Source organism: Triturus cristatus, chromosome 3_1 (genome assembly GCF_964204655.1).
Source record: "Triturus cristatus chromosome 3_1, aTriCri1.1, whole genome shotgun sequence".
Classification (NCBI taxonomy): Eukaryota; Metazoa; Chordata; class Amphibia; order Caudata; family Salamandridae; genus Triturus; species Triturus cristatus.
In genome coordinates this window covers 216007850-216021628 of record NC_140583.1, presented here as the reverse complement: position 1 = coordinate 216021628, position 13779 = coordinate 216007850, and the positions used below count along the sequence as shown (strand labels likewise).

Below are 13779 nucleotides of genomic sequence, written 5' to 3'. Positions count from 1 at the left end.
AATAATTACAACTAAAAAACAAATAGCCATTCAGTAGCTTATCAAGACAAGGCCTATTGGCTTTGAGGGCCTGCACTTCACACCAAGTAACCGAGAATACATTGGGTGTTGTGGATCCTGTAGTTAACTGCCTGTTCAAAAGTTTCAGAGAATTTTATTTTTAGTCCAAGGTAAAAGTTTTTGTGTGCTTGGTCTCTGCATGTTAAGAAAGAATTGTAACTTGTTTCTGTTGTTTTTTGGTTTTCTGAAATCTAGTGATTTTGGTCACTTTGCTTTCTTGTTTACCTCCAGGGTCCAGCTTTTGCATTTTTTAGTTTGGAGATTTAGATTGACGTTTTACTTTTCTTCCGTGGGCTGTAGTGACCAGCATTTAGTATGCTTTTTTTAACTTAACTTTTCTGTATAAGATATAAGACCAGACACTCATCTCACAGTTGTAAAGTGAGTGATATACTTACTAAACAAAGTTGATCTTAGAGTGCATGCTTTCCGCAACTCTCTAGAGTCTGTGATGGGTCTATTTGAAACTCAAGGATGCAGCACCCTCTGAGTAGCCCTTCATCCCCCTTGAATCCAGGAGCGCCCCCCATATTTTATCCTCATCACAGATTTTGTGATCCATTGAGAAAAGGTGGCCACAACAAAAATGTTCGAGTCGCAGTTGCTAAGCAAGGGTCTAAAGACTTATTAAAAAAAATTAACCATCGCATATAATATTTAAATAAAACAGTAGGTGTTACAGAAACACCTTCTAGTTTTAATGCACATCCCAGGAAAATAGAATTCTCATTGGCACAAAGAAAAAAGGATAAAGAATAAAAAACAAAACAGCACAGCCAAAGAAAGGTCTTGGGCCACCGGTCCTGGCACTGCAAAGGATGTGCTCATGAATTCTGTCACTCAGTGCGAGAGAGCCAATGGCCGAAGGACCATTAACCATTGCCGCATGCTTCATACTGGGGTATGAAGATGTGAAATGTGAATTACAGCTGAACAGAACAATAGTTGAAAATGGTTTCCCAAAATCTCTTTATATATGTATAGCTGTATATATTTTATGTTTGGGAATTGTTTCAATACATGAGGTAGGTGAGGTAGCTAAAACTGTCTCGAGGCCAGAGTTAAAAAAAAAAAAAAATTGTTCTGAGTAGGGTTCTAACTCTATGCCACATTCAACATAATTCATTTAGCAGTTTTTGTTGTGGAGCACAGCAAAACTCCCTATGGCAAATGCTACTTTTGGTTCTCCGTAAATAACTTTGCATCCTCTGACAACCAATCTGCAGCAAATTTGAAACAAAGTACCTTAGCCTCCCAAATATGTGCTGATTGGTCAACTGAAAATCATAGTGAAAACTAAGGGCAAACATATGCTGTGCAACTTCTGAGACAATCACTGTACAAAGTTGCTCTAGTCAGCAGGTCTCAGGCCCTGCTCTCACCGTGCTACTGCCTTCTCTGGGCCTTTTCCCTGTCCTGCTTTGTCTTCCCCTCATTTTCACTGCCTTCGCCTTGCTTTTCCCTCATTTCCACTCCTTTCTCCATGCTTTTCCCCCTGTTTTTTGAGTTCCTTCTCTTTGCTTTTCCACTGCTGTTTCCGTTTTTTGAGTGCCTCCTCCTTGCTTTCCCCCCTTTTTCATTGCTTTCTCCTTGTTTTTTCCCTCTATTCTCTGACTGATCCCAGCAAGAACCCAGCGCCTGTATGCCCTCACGGGTGATGGGGCATGCGCTACAAATCCAAGTTGATTCATTCATTGATATAGTCGACTATGTTCTGTTTTATTATATAAATTTATATTGAATTAAAGAATATCTTTTCCTGGCGTGGTGACTTCTCATGTTCTGCTTTAGGGAACAAGCTAATAACAATATATTTATGTATATGTGTGTGTGTGTGTGTGTGTGTATATACACACAGACACACACAGATCTCTTTGTGTATGTGATTGTATGTGCGCATATCTATCTCTCTCTGTGTGTATATATATATATATATATATATATACATACATATATATTTATATATATATATATATATATTTATTAAACATCATTAATGGGCAAGATTTATATTAACATGCAAATATTATAAAACAGAAGGAATGTGGACCTGGAAGAAAAAAATAGTGTGGAGACAGAATCAGGCAATATAATCTTTTAGCATTTAATTCATAACAACCGTACATGAAGTGTTTAAAAAGTCGCATTTGGAGGTAGACAAAAATGCTAATCCTTAAATCTCCCTGGAAGCAAAAGTTCCCACCAAAACACACATAAGCGAGCCAGGTTTAAATCCTATAAATTCCCCCCCAGTCATGTCAGAGCTCCTTCATATTGCTTCCTCTTTAACCTCTTGCCCGTGTCCTTTACTTTTCTTCACTCCTGTGGCCCATAAATAGGGGTGGGTGCCAGGAACCAGGCCCTCTCCCCTCTCAGCTCTAGGGGTAACCCTTAACTAAACCCAGCCCTCCTTCCACCTGCCGGTGCCCCCACAGCGCTCCCTGGAGTGTACCACCCCCAAAGAGAGGAGACCTCCTCTTGCCTCCTGCAGGCTGCCATTGTCTCTTTAAGGGAAATTATTGGCAACGCTGTTCCAAAAGGGTGTTTATATTTGTGCAGGTTTCTTTTGAACCGCCTGCTAATACTGGGCACCTGACAAATTATCCCACAAGCGTAATCCGCGTTTTAAATGCAGGAGATAACCTTTTATTTAATTTAACAGCGGGTCGTGCACAACAAGCCACAGCGCCGCACCCACAGGCGGCTGAGAGCAGAACAGCGCACGTGCAGAGTTAGAAAAGAGGACTTTCCTCAAACCTAACGCTTGCCTCTCGCAGACATACATTCTGCGCAAAACCCTGTTTGCCTCTTTTTGTAGATAGAGATGCGAGTCATAATCCAGATTTGATGCACGGAAACGCCCACATCCGTGTGCCACACATGGGCTGCTCCTGTGAGGCAAAGTACCACAGGACACCATTTTGTGTAATTTTAGGGCTACTTTGGTTTGCGTCTCTTTTTGTGACAGAGCACGCAGAGACTCGATACATGTGGCCCTTAGTGTTTTGGGATCATAAGGCCACATTTATAACACATTTAACAAGAAATGTAACAAGACCGGGTTAGCAAAGACAGCACCCACAGCCAGCTACCCATAAAGTAAGTATTACCCCTGTGATAGTCAGAGGTGTTGCATTTGAATGTTTCTATTGTGGTGAATTTCATTCATGTGTGATTACATTTCTGTATGGTTTCTTACCCCCACTTTAGACCTCCCCCACAACCTGTGTGACAAATCTAAGGTGTCTTCACCGCTTGCATAAAATGTGATTATTGCAAATGTTTACTGGACTTTAAGGTTGGTCATTAAAAACACATATATCTAATCACAAATATTCATTCAAGTTGATAGAGATCAGAAATAAATGGCGTTCTTCTGACATCCCATCCTTTCGCCTTTACAGGTTATATCACCATACATTTCAGTGTTCATTTGTATTGCACGTTTCCACTCCCCAGTCACATGGGTGCAAATGCACTTTACAATCCAGGCAAGCATTGAAAACAATAAAAAGACATTTAGTATTATGCATACTGTTCATGAACATAATTAGTGACCTCGGATATGACACGATGAGTGACATCACACATGACACTATGAGCGATATTGCACATTTCACTGTGTATGACATCACACATGACACTGAGTGATATTGCATATGACACAATGAGTGATATTGCACATGACACTATGGGTGACATCACACATGACATTACTGATGACATCACACCTATAGGGTTAGGGGCATCATGACACTATGAGTGGCATATCATACGTGATAATGCTGATGACACAACAATGTGACTGACCTTGCATGACTTCAGGACAGACATCTCTAATATCATCATAGATTGATACAAAATATCTTGATAGCACACTGACTTTACAGGTGATGACATGGCACTGTGGCATTACTGGTGGCTGCATATTTGACACTATTTTTGATATCACATGACCATCTCAATGACACACTATTGGTATCATTAGACTACGATTGCTGATGTCATCACACATCACATGATACCAGGTGAGTAGCTCGCGAGCTCCCAGTCGCTCTCCTGTGTTCAGCCCGGCCTGAAGCTATGGTTTGGTTGAATTATTACATATATATATATACTAACATTTAAGAGCATGTTTTCAAGTGAAAATGCGTCTATATTTAGAACCCATAAGCTGATTTTGGCAAAAGATAGCTGTGCTTTCAAAATGTTTTTAAAGCTATATTTGAGTTGGGAGGTTTATGACTCATATTCTTACCTTGGTGCCAGGGGGCTGCAGCTATGCCTCTTATGTATTACCTATGCACAGTCATCCTCAAAGATTTTTTTTTCATTAGTGCTGGAAACCCCGCCTCATACACTGATGCGATCACTGCTGACAATCCTGGATGGGGTGTTCCCTCATACATCACTAATATTATTGGTGCTGGAAACCCCGCCTCATACACTGATGCGATCACTGCTGACAATCCTGGACGGGGTGTTCACTCATACATCACTAACATTATTAGCTCTAAATGGTTTCCATGGAACATAAGTAGCTCTTATTACAGAAAGGGTTGACAACCCCTGCATTATACCATTACTGATGACATCACACATAATACTACGGGTCGCAAGTGACATCACGCTATAGGAGTACTAGTGACCTCACGCATGACACTGGGAGGCTGCCTAGGGCATCACACGTGCCAGTGTGAATAACATTATGGGCGATATTGCATACAACACTGAACTGCATTGCTGACATCACACAAGACACTACATTTCATTATTGATGATATCCCACGTGATTTTACAATTGACATAAGGGGACTTTTATAGATACTTTTACTGCTTCCATTATACATTACACTATGACATCACAGACAGCACCATGGCATTCCTAAGGACGTCACGTCAGACACTCAAACATTACTCATGACACACGTCCTCGTGTGAAATGCTTCCAGTAGGCTGGTGATCTAAAACAGCTGCATAGGACGTTTGCAGTATATTTTGCTGGGCCTTTGGATTGGATAGTAAATAATTTTGCTTTAAAAAGGAAGTGCTTTATTCTCGCGGGACAGAGACCATTTGTTCCCCTAGAACACTGGTTTCATCCTTTCATCAGATCTTTTTGGGCAGCTGACAGTAGTCCCTGTGGTAAAGGCTGGTTCTCTCTGTGTGTAACCGTGGGGAATATAAGGCATTATAGATCTGAAAACAAAGTGGAATATTCAACAGAGGCTAAAATAAAAATACAAAAAATAAAATTCACCTTTAAAAAATGAAAATTGAAAATAGAAATCTCACTAACAAAATAACCCTGAGTATGCCACCCTCTCCCTTTTGCCACCCTAGGCGGCCGCCTAGTCTTGCCTAATGGTAGAAACGGCCCTGTGTCCGTACTTGCTGGTAAACTGACCTGTGGAGAAATAGGGAGATATAATGAAATCCCAGGTCCTGTGTAAGGCTGGCGGGGCTGGGGCAGTCAGCTGCATGCAAGGCTCTGGCCTGGTATAGATCTCCTTTGCCCCGTCGCCAATAGTCTGTCAAAGGGCCGTGTGACGATCGGGATTTTTTTTAATTTCCCTATAGACTTGTGTAGGAATGTTTCCTTCTTGTGATGTAATATGGAATGTAAGAGCAGTCATTATGCTTGTGGCTGGCGGTTAGATGAGCTGTGAGCTGGCTGGAGGTTGCAGTACTTTTACTGAATAAATGAAGATTAGATTACACCTGTGTGCGTGTAAATGACAACATATGACAAGGATGAATAAACAAGATAAGAAACCAGTGTGGGTTGATCGGAGGGCCATGAAAATAAGAGTGGGAGAGAAACGGAGAACGAGGGAACAAGTATATGATTACAAAAAAAGTGTGAATCAAACGCACTGGCAACGTGGAGACGGAGTGGTGACAAGGAAGGCAGGAATTGTAAAAAAAAAAAAAATGGGGGGAAGCAAATATTCTCACCCCCTGGAGTAAAGAAGAATGTAGTTGTGTTGGAGGATGGGAAATAATGGTGTTTTGGAAGTCCAAGCAAAGTGGTTGGGCCTGAGGAATTAAGGGGTGAAAGAAATGATATGTTTTAGAATATTTATGTATATATGTTATCTTTTCACATTTGTATTGTGAAATTGTTGGGTACAATACTTTGTCTATAGATTTCGCAAATAGCATAGAATACACAGTGGTTACCAGGGAACACCAAACCATATACTAAAATAGTGGAATGCGAACCACAACTTAAGTGGAGAATGGACCCAGAAGACGTAGAAGAGCAGGGAACCCAAGGGACCACCTTAGGGGAAGAGGTGTGGCGCAGCGGCCAGGGTGACTGACTCCAGAACCCGGGGGCTCACGGTTCGATCCCCGGCGGCAGATTAGCCCAGCACCATGTGACTCTGGGCAATAGCTTGCTTAATCTTCCCAACGGCCCCTAGCGCCTAGAGACCCTTACGGGTGATTGTTCGCGCTTTACAAATGTGGATTATTATTATTATTATTATATTCCCTAATTGGAAGAAGTGATCCAATACAGCTATGCTTTAGAATATGTATGTATACATGTTTTACTTTTCCACTTTTGTAAGGGGAGCTGTGTAGGAATGTTTCCTACTTGTGATGTATCATGGAATGTTAGAGTAGTGAATATTCTGGTGTCTAGTAGTTAGATGAGCTGTGAGCTAGCTGCGGGTTGCAGTGCTTTCACTGAATTCGGATGAATTTACACCTGTAAATGTGACAATTACACAACAACTAGATTTCCTAAATTTCTTGTGGTCACATTTAAAAAAGATGGGACCCAAAAATTGGCTAAGCATTGTTTATTTATTTATTTATATTCGATTACACCGTTATTTACTTATTTGTCATCAAGTGCTGCAGGACTTCCAAGATTCTTGGAACCTTATCTGTGGGTCATTGTACTCTTATTATGGAGTGACCCAATGAAATATTTAAGGGACACTTCCCCAGATGTATTTGTCGTGTTTATATTTACTTCATGATGAACATCTCCTTTCTCTCGGATTATCAAACTTAGAATTTTCTTATGCACATGGGACTGTTATCATTGAATTCTCACTGCAGATGGCTACAAAGATTCTTTTTTGCCCTGAAGAAGTTCTTGTGTAGAACGAAACGCGTTGGCTGAGTTTTATCTTTTTGTACTACAAGAATAAAATAAATACTAAGGACTTCATTTCGAATTTGGACTTTTTTGCTGGTGCACCTTCCTTTTTTGTTTCTATCTTCTTCATCTGGCTCTCAGTGGATTTGTTCTACGGCGAACTCCGGAAGATTTGTGCACAGGAGCTGAATATAATTTTGGTACATTGGGATTGAAGTGCGAAACTAGGAGTCAGTCGTAGTTTCTTTCTATATATTGTTTATTTATCATGCAAACCACACCTAGCAGAGCAGCATAGAACTTTACAGTTAGCAAAAGTATAAACAAGAGTATGAATTAGAATGTCAAAGTCAGCAACTAAAAAGAAGACATATCTCCATAGAACGGTCACAATTTTCTCTAAACCCCAGGTTCCATATGCTAAGTGGCCAAGAGAAAGGTTTCCTTAAGATTTGAAACAGGGGAGCCACGCGTCAATACAGAGTTTACATCCTTAAAGTACCTCTATATAAAATAAATAAATCTCTGTTAGAGAAACCTTTAGCCATTTCATCAGCACTCGTGTGGACACATTAGCCTCCAGACATTCCAAGTTGGAAGTGCCATTGGTAGAGCCAGGCGTTCAGGTCTCTCTCGGAGGTGCTATCCGAAGGGATCTTCTTATAGCGGTGGTTCAGAATTCCAGACTCTTGGTCCCCCTCCGTGAAAAAACCTGATTTAAAGTTCTTCCTTTCTTGACGGCTGGTGCTTCCAGGAGGCGAGAGTCTACATTTCGGAGTGAATTTGAGTCACTTGTGATGACCAATTTGCAGGCTAGATGTTTGGCATAGCCCTTCTGCATAGGCTCACGGACAATGCAAGCTAGTGTGAATAAACGTATTACATAAATGGGAAGGCAGTTCAGTAAAAACAGTATTGGAGTAATGTGGTCAGATCTTCTGGTGCCAGACATCAGATGAGGTGCAATGTTAAAGGCTGCTTTTATGGGTTCAAGCCAAGATTCTGCCAAGAGGGATGTTATGCTCTAAGAGAGGGCAAGTGCTGGTACCTCTGCTTTGAAGTCATCTCCTAATTCCTCCTAAAGAAGTTTGATTTGGTAATGTGCGCTTTTAGTCGGGCCTTAATGTGGACAGTCATTTTGTGTTTTTTCTGGAGGTTGAGGTCTGATGATTTATCAGTTTCAACAACAGAAGGCTTGCAGTCCAGCATGTTTGTTGCACCCACCCAAGCTTTCAGGGGAGAAATGAGGCAGGCAGTATTCAGGGACTTCAGTTTCAGGTGATGAGGTGACATCCAGGACTGGGTGATGCCGAGTCCGCAATGTCCTCTGGAAAAGTGCCTCTCGGGTAAAGCTGCTTGTCCTCAGCATAGAGGTGAAAGGAGAGGTTTGAATGCTTCAGGAGGAAGCAGAAGGGCACCATGTACAGAGCGCTGGGGACAGAATAGGTCCTCGGGGAACTCCTTGTAGATTGGACTGGGGAAAGGGTCAAATGGATGTAGCCAGTTTTATTTGCTGGGATTGGTTGGTCAAGTACGATTCAAAACACCTCAGGTCCATGCTGCATATTCCCATTCACAGTTCCATGGCTGAGATGGCTGGGTAGAGAGTCATTCATGCTATAACTGTTTCCAAACTATGGACTTGCTCTTTTCAGCTGTAGCCTAAAGAACACAGGCAGACCTCCCAAGTGTTCACTCAACTGAAGGCATTTGGAACCAAACATGTTACTCATTTAAACTCATTGTGATACCGCAGTGATTTGAGAAGTTCAAGCCCTAAAGTACCCTGCAAACAGGGTTTAAGTTAATAAAATATGTGAAATGCTGAATCAACAAATATTTGACCTATCAAAATATCAACTTTGCTTATTGCACTGTTCAGTTGTAGGCAACAATATAAATAGAAACCACATACCACAGTGCTGGCAAACCTATTTTTTTCTTACGGACAACATATATTTTGATAACTAACAATTTCAAGCTGTGGTTACCCAGCCATGTGAAGGAGGAAGTGAGGTCATAGCGACTGTTAAGCCAAAAACAAAAAGGCTACTATTAAATGAGAAAAGATGGAGTGAGAGTGAGTGCAGAATTTCAGTTTATCTAAACTAATTTGTCAAAAGATCAGGTGTCCGCGGGCAAAGGCTACCAGCTGTTTTTCGGAAATCAGTGCCTGGTGGACAGGCGGTATCATTACAAGCTTTATCCTGCTAGCTGCGTTTCCACTTGGATTGGTTGGTGTTTCTAAGTTGAGGTTCCTCAAGAAGCATTTCTACCCTCACACTCAATGCTTATGATCATATTCTGGGATGTGCTCCCTTGACGAAGGATCACAGGGTTGTGGGGTGTATAGAATTTTATGCGGAACGCATAATTTCTCTAGTAGTTTTCCTTGTTTGCCTACTCATAGAGGTCTTTTTGAATATTGGTGAAATGTTGGTTATCAGGGTGCTCAGAGAGCCAATCCAAAGTAGATTTAATGTCAATAAATTTTAAAATATCTGCCCTAAATAGGTGGAAGTTGATTTCCCAGAATGAGCTGAGATTCAATGCAGGCTTTCGGTATCCCTCTAAGGATAACCCTTAGAAGCAGGTGACATTTTCAACGAATCCTGCCTACTTTTCCAGGTTATTCATCACAGTTTTCTGATCAATGTTCCCAAAAATAAAATCATTATCTAAGGTGGCATTTTTACACTAGCAAGTAAAAGCATTGTGTACATGGAATCCAAGAAAACCCACAGACTTGTCTCCAGTTCTTCTTTGGTTGAGGCCTTGGTCAGTTCTATAGCAAGGAAAATCTATGCAGCAGCCTAGTGAATCAGCAGCATGGCCATCTAAGCAGCCACATGTTTCCCAGAGTGTCCCAAGGAAAAATGTCACTTTGGCTGCAATGGCATGGCACAACCCGAAACTCCCTGTACCTAGCACCAGACCCAGATTATCAATATGAAATAACAAAAGAAACCATGTTTTTGCTAAATTAAAACTTTGTTTACATGTCTATGCACTGACTACAGTGTCAGCTTGTGTAATTATTAATCATATTGTCTAAAACATACTTGTGCTTGTGTAATCAAGATCTTACATTTTTAGGGCAAGCACTACATTCCACACATATGTTGAGAGAGATGGAAATTACATTACTGATATGCAAAGGCTTGTGTCCTGGTCCTACAAATAGTTACAGTCCTCCTGTGTCAGAAGTGGCTGTTTTGCCCAATACAGAACTTTATGATTCATAAAATAATGATCTTAAATTGGTGAAACCTCATTGTGCTCAGTTCATAGGGTGATAACATTAGGATCTCTTACTGTGTTAGTGTTTTCTTCTGAATCCCCTCTTGCTCTTCTTTTTGTCTTGCCTCTGTATGGACAATTGTAGACTCAGTGTCAGGCCGACAGCCCTCCTTACGGCCGCACGTCCACAAGCAGGCAGAGAAGACCACACGTGTGCGGACAGTGCTGAACGAGAAGCAGCTACACACATTGCGCACCTGCTACGCTGCCAACCCTCGGCCTGATGCACTTATGAAGGAGCAGCTGGTGGAGATGACCGGTCTCAGCCCCCGGGTCATCCGTGTCTGGTTCCAGAACAAGCGCTGCAAGGACAAGAAGAAGACCATCCTCATGAAGCAGCTCCAGCAGCAGCAGCACAGCGACAAGACGGTAAGCTGGGTCTCAAGGCCGACATTGGTGCATGGGGCAACGCTTGCCACCCAATATTGGTCTCCTGTGGAGCTGACTGAGTGCAAATACATAGTGGGGAAGGTGTTTGGAAATGATTGAGGGTAAGAAATACTGATCAAGTCTTAGGTCTCATGGAGGTAATTAAGGGAAAAATGTACTTGGCTAAATTGAAGTCAAATTGAGGTGATTGATTGCAAGAGCTTCCGAGAAGCACCGAATTTATGTATAGATCATTAAAAACAGTAATATTTGATAGACGTAAGGTCATCTAAAAACAGCTGAAGCAAGATGCGCTGGACAGGAACACGGTCAGGCTGGAGGCAAACATTACTTGACAAGGTGGAGGCCATTCAAAGAAGACTTTGCACCAAACATTTGATGGGACTAATGGATATCAAGATAGTAGCGGTAGGATTGAGTTTATATAGAGAAGATTGAGCAAAGTTAGTGTCAGGCAGGATTTGGTTGTGGTGAACATTTAGGGCAGCGCGAATGAGGCAGGGTTGAGGTCATGGAGATGACTGGGAGTGGCCAGTATCAACTAAGACTGAGCTCATGGAGAACCTTGAGGACCATTAGCTTTACACATGTTTGAGGGCATGGAGACAATTGAGAATAGCTAATATTAGGTACAATTGAGGTCTTGGAGAACATTGAGGCAGTGGAATCAGGCAGGTTTGAGTTCATGGAGATGACTGTGAATGGCTAGTGTCATCTAAGATTGAGATCATGGAGAACATTAGGAGCAGTTCCCAATCATCTCCTTGACCACATGTTTGAGGCCTTAGAAATGTTTGTGAGCAGTTATCATCAGGCTCGTAGGGCTTTGTTCAAGGAGATGATTAGGAGCAGTTAGCATCAGGCAGGGTTTAGTTCATGGAGGTGATTGGGAACACCTAGCATCAGGCAGGTTTGAGTTTATGGAGGTGATTGGGAGTACTGAGCATCAGGCAGATAGGACTTTGTTCATGGAGATGTTTGTGAGCAGTTAGCATCAGGCAGGTAGGGCTTTGTTCATTGAGATGATTGAGAGCACCTAGCATCAGGAAGGTTTGAGTTCATGGAGATGATTGGGAGCAGTGAGCATCATGCAGGTAGGGCTGTGTTCATGGAGATGATTGGGAGCAGCTAGCATCCGTCAGGTATGGCTTTGTTCATGGAGATGAGTGGGAGCACTTAGCATCAGGTAGGTTTGAGTTCATTGAGATGTTTGGGAGCAGTGAGCATCATGCAGGTAGGGTTTTGTTCATGGAAGTGATTGAGAGCACCTAGCATCAGGAAGGTTTAAGTTCATGGAGATGATTGGGAACACTTAGCATCAGGCAGATAGGGCTTTGTTCATGGAGATGATTGGGAGCACCTAACGTCAGGAAGGTTTGAGTTCATGGAGATGATTAGGAACACTTAGCATCAGGCAGGTTTGAGTTCATGGAGATGATTGGGAGCACTGAGCATCAGGCAGATAGGGCTTTGTTCATGGAGATGATTGGGAGCACCTAACGTCAGGAAGGTTTGAGTTCATGGAGATGATTGGGAACACTTAGCATCAGGCTGGTTTGAGTTCATGGAGATGATTGGGAGCACTGAGCATCAGGCAGATAGGGCTTTGTTCATGGAGATGATTGGGAGCACCTAGCATCAGGAAGGTTTGAGTTCATGGAGATGATTGGGAACACTTAGCATCAGGCTGGTTTGAGTTCATGGAGATGATTGGGAGCACAGAGCATCAGGCAGATAGGGCTTTGTTCATGGAGATGATTGGGAGCAGTTAGCATCAGGCAGGTTTGAGTTCATGGAGATGATTGGGAGCAGTGAGCATCAGGAAGGTTTGAGTTCATGGAGATGATTGGGAACACTTAGCATCAGGCTGGTTTGAGTTCATAGAGATGATTGGGAGCACTGAGCATCAGGAAGGTTTGAGTTCATGGAGATGATTGGGAACACTTAGCATCAGGCTGGTTTGAGTTCATAGAGATGATTGGGAGCACTTAGCATCAGGCTGGTTTGAGTTCATGGAGATGATTGGTAGCACAGAGCATCAGGCAGATAGGGCTTTGTTCATGGAGATGATTGGGAGCAGTTAGCATCAGGCAGGTTTGAGTTCATGGAGATGATTGGGAGCAGTGAGCATCAGGAAGGTTTGAGTTCATGGAGATGATTGGGAACACTTAGCATCAGGCTGGTTTGAGTTCATAGAGATGATTGGGAGCACTGAGCATCAGGCAGATAGGGCTTTGTTCATGGAGATGATACGGAGCAGTTAGCATCAGGCAGGTTTGAGTTCATGGAGATGAGTGGGAGCAGTGAGCATCAGGCAGGTTTGAGTTCATAGAGATAATTGGGAGCAGTTAGCATCAGGCAGGTTTGAGTTCATGGTGATGAGTGGGAGCGGTTAGTGGCTGACGGGAATAAGGACCTTGGAAACATCGAGGCTGTTAGTGCCAGGCAGGCTTCCATCATATACAGAGAGTTTATGGCATTTATTGTCAGGTAAATTTTCTTTTGAAGACAGCGCACTCAGAGTCATACATGCTCGACGTCAGATGAAAGGAATTGTTAATTAGGTAAGCTTGAGGTCTTCTGGAGGTGATTGAGAGCCAATTGTGTCATTCAGCCATTGGTCAATCTGGTTTTGGGGGCAAGATGTGCGTCACTAATCTGAGGTAGGCAGAAGGAAGTACAGGACTTTGTTTATCGGGCAAGAACGCAAGGCGTTCATTGAGTCACGGGACAGAAACCGTTAGCGCTCATAAAAATTGCACTGTGTCGACACATGATGAACCTTGACTTATGATTTTTTTTTCTAAATACACACACTCTTTCATGCAAATTGTGTGGGTGATTGAATTAAGAATTCCAGGATGGATCAGTGAAATATGTCGGCAGCTCAGAGGAAAAAGGAGATTTTCTGG

At 42.4% G+C, this 13779-nt stretch overlaps 1 protein-coding gene across 3 annotated transcripts in view; it reads left to right on the top strand.

The window, feature by feature from the left end:
* Positions 1-13779, top strand: part of ISL2 (ISL LIM homeobox 2) — a 119789-nt gene that overhangs the window by 17567 nt on the left and 88443 nt on the right. For all 3 annotated transcript variants that reach the window (XM_085643689.1, XM_085643691.1, XM_085643690.1), the window contains exon 4: positions 10563-10846. In XM_085643689.1, the coding sequence (XP_085499815.1) occupies positions 10563-10846 (284 nt within the window). The remainder of the gene's footprint in view (positions 1-10562; positions 10847-13779) is intronic.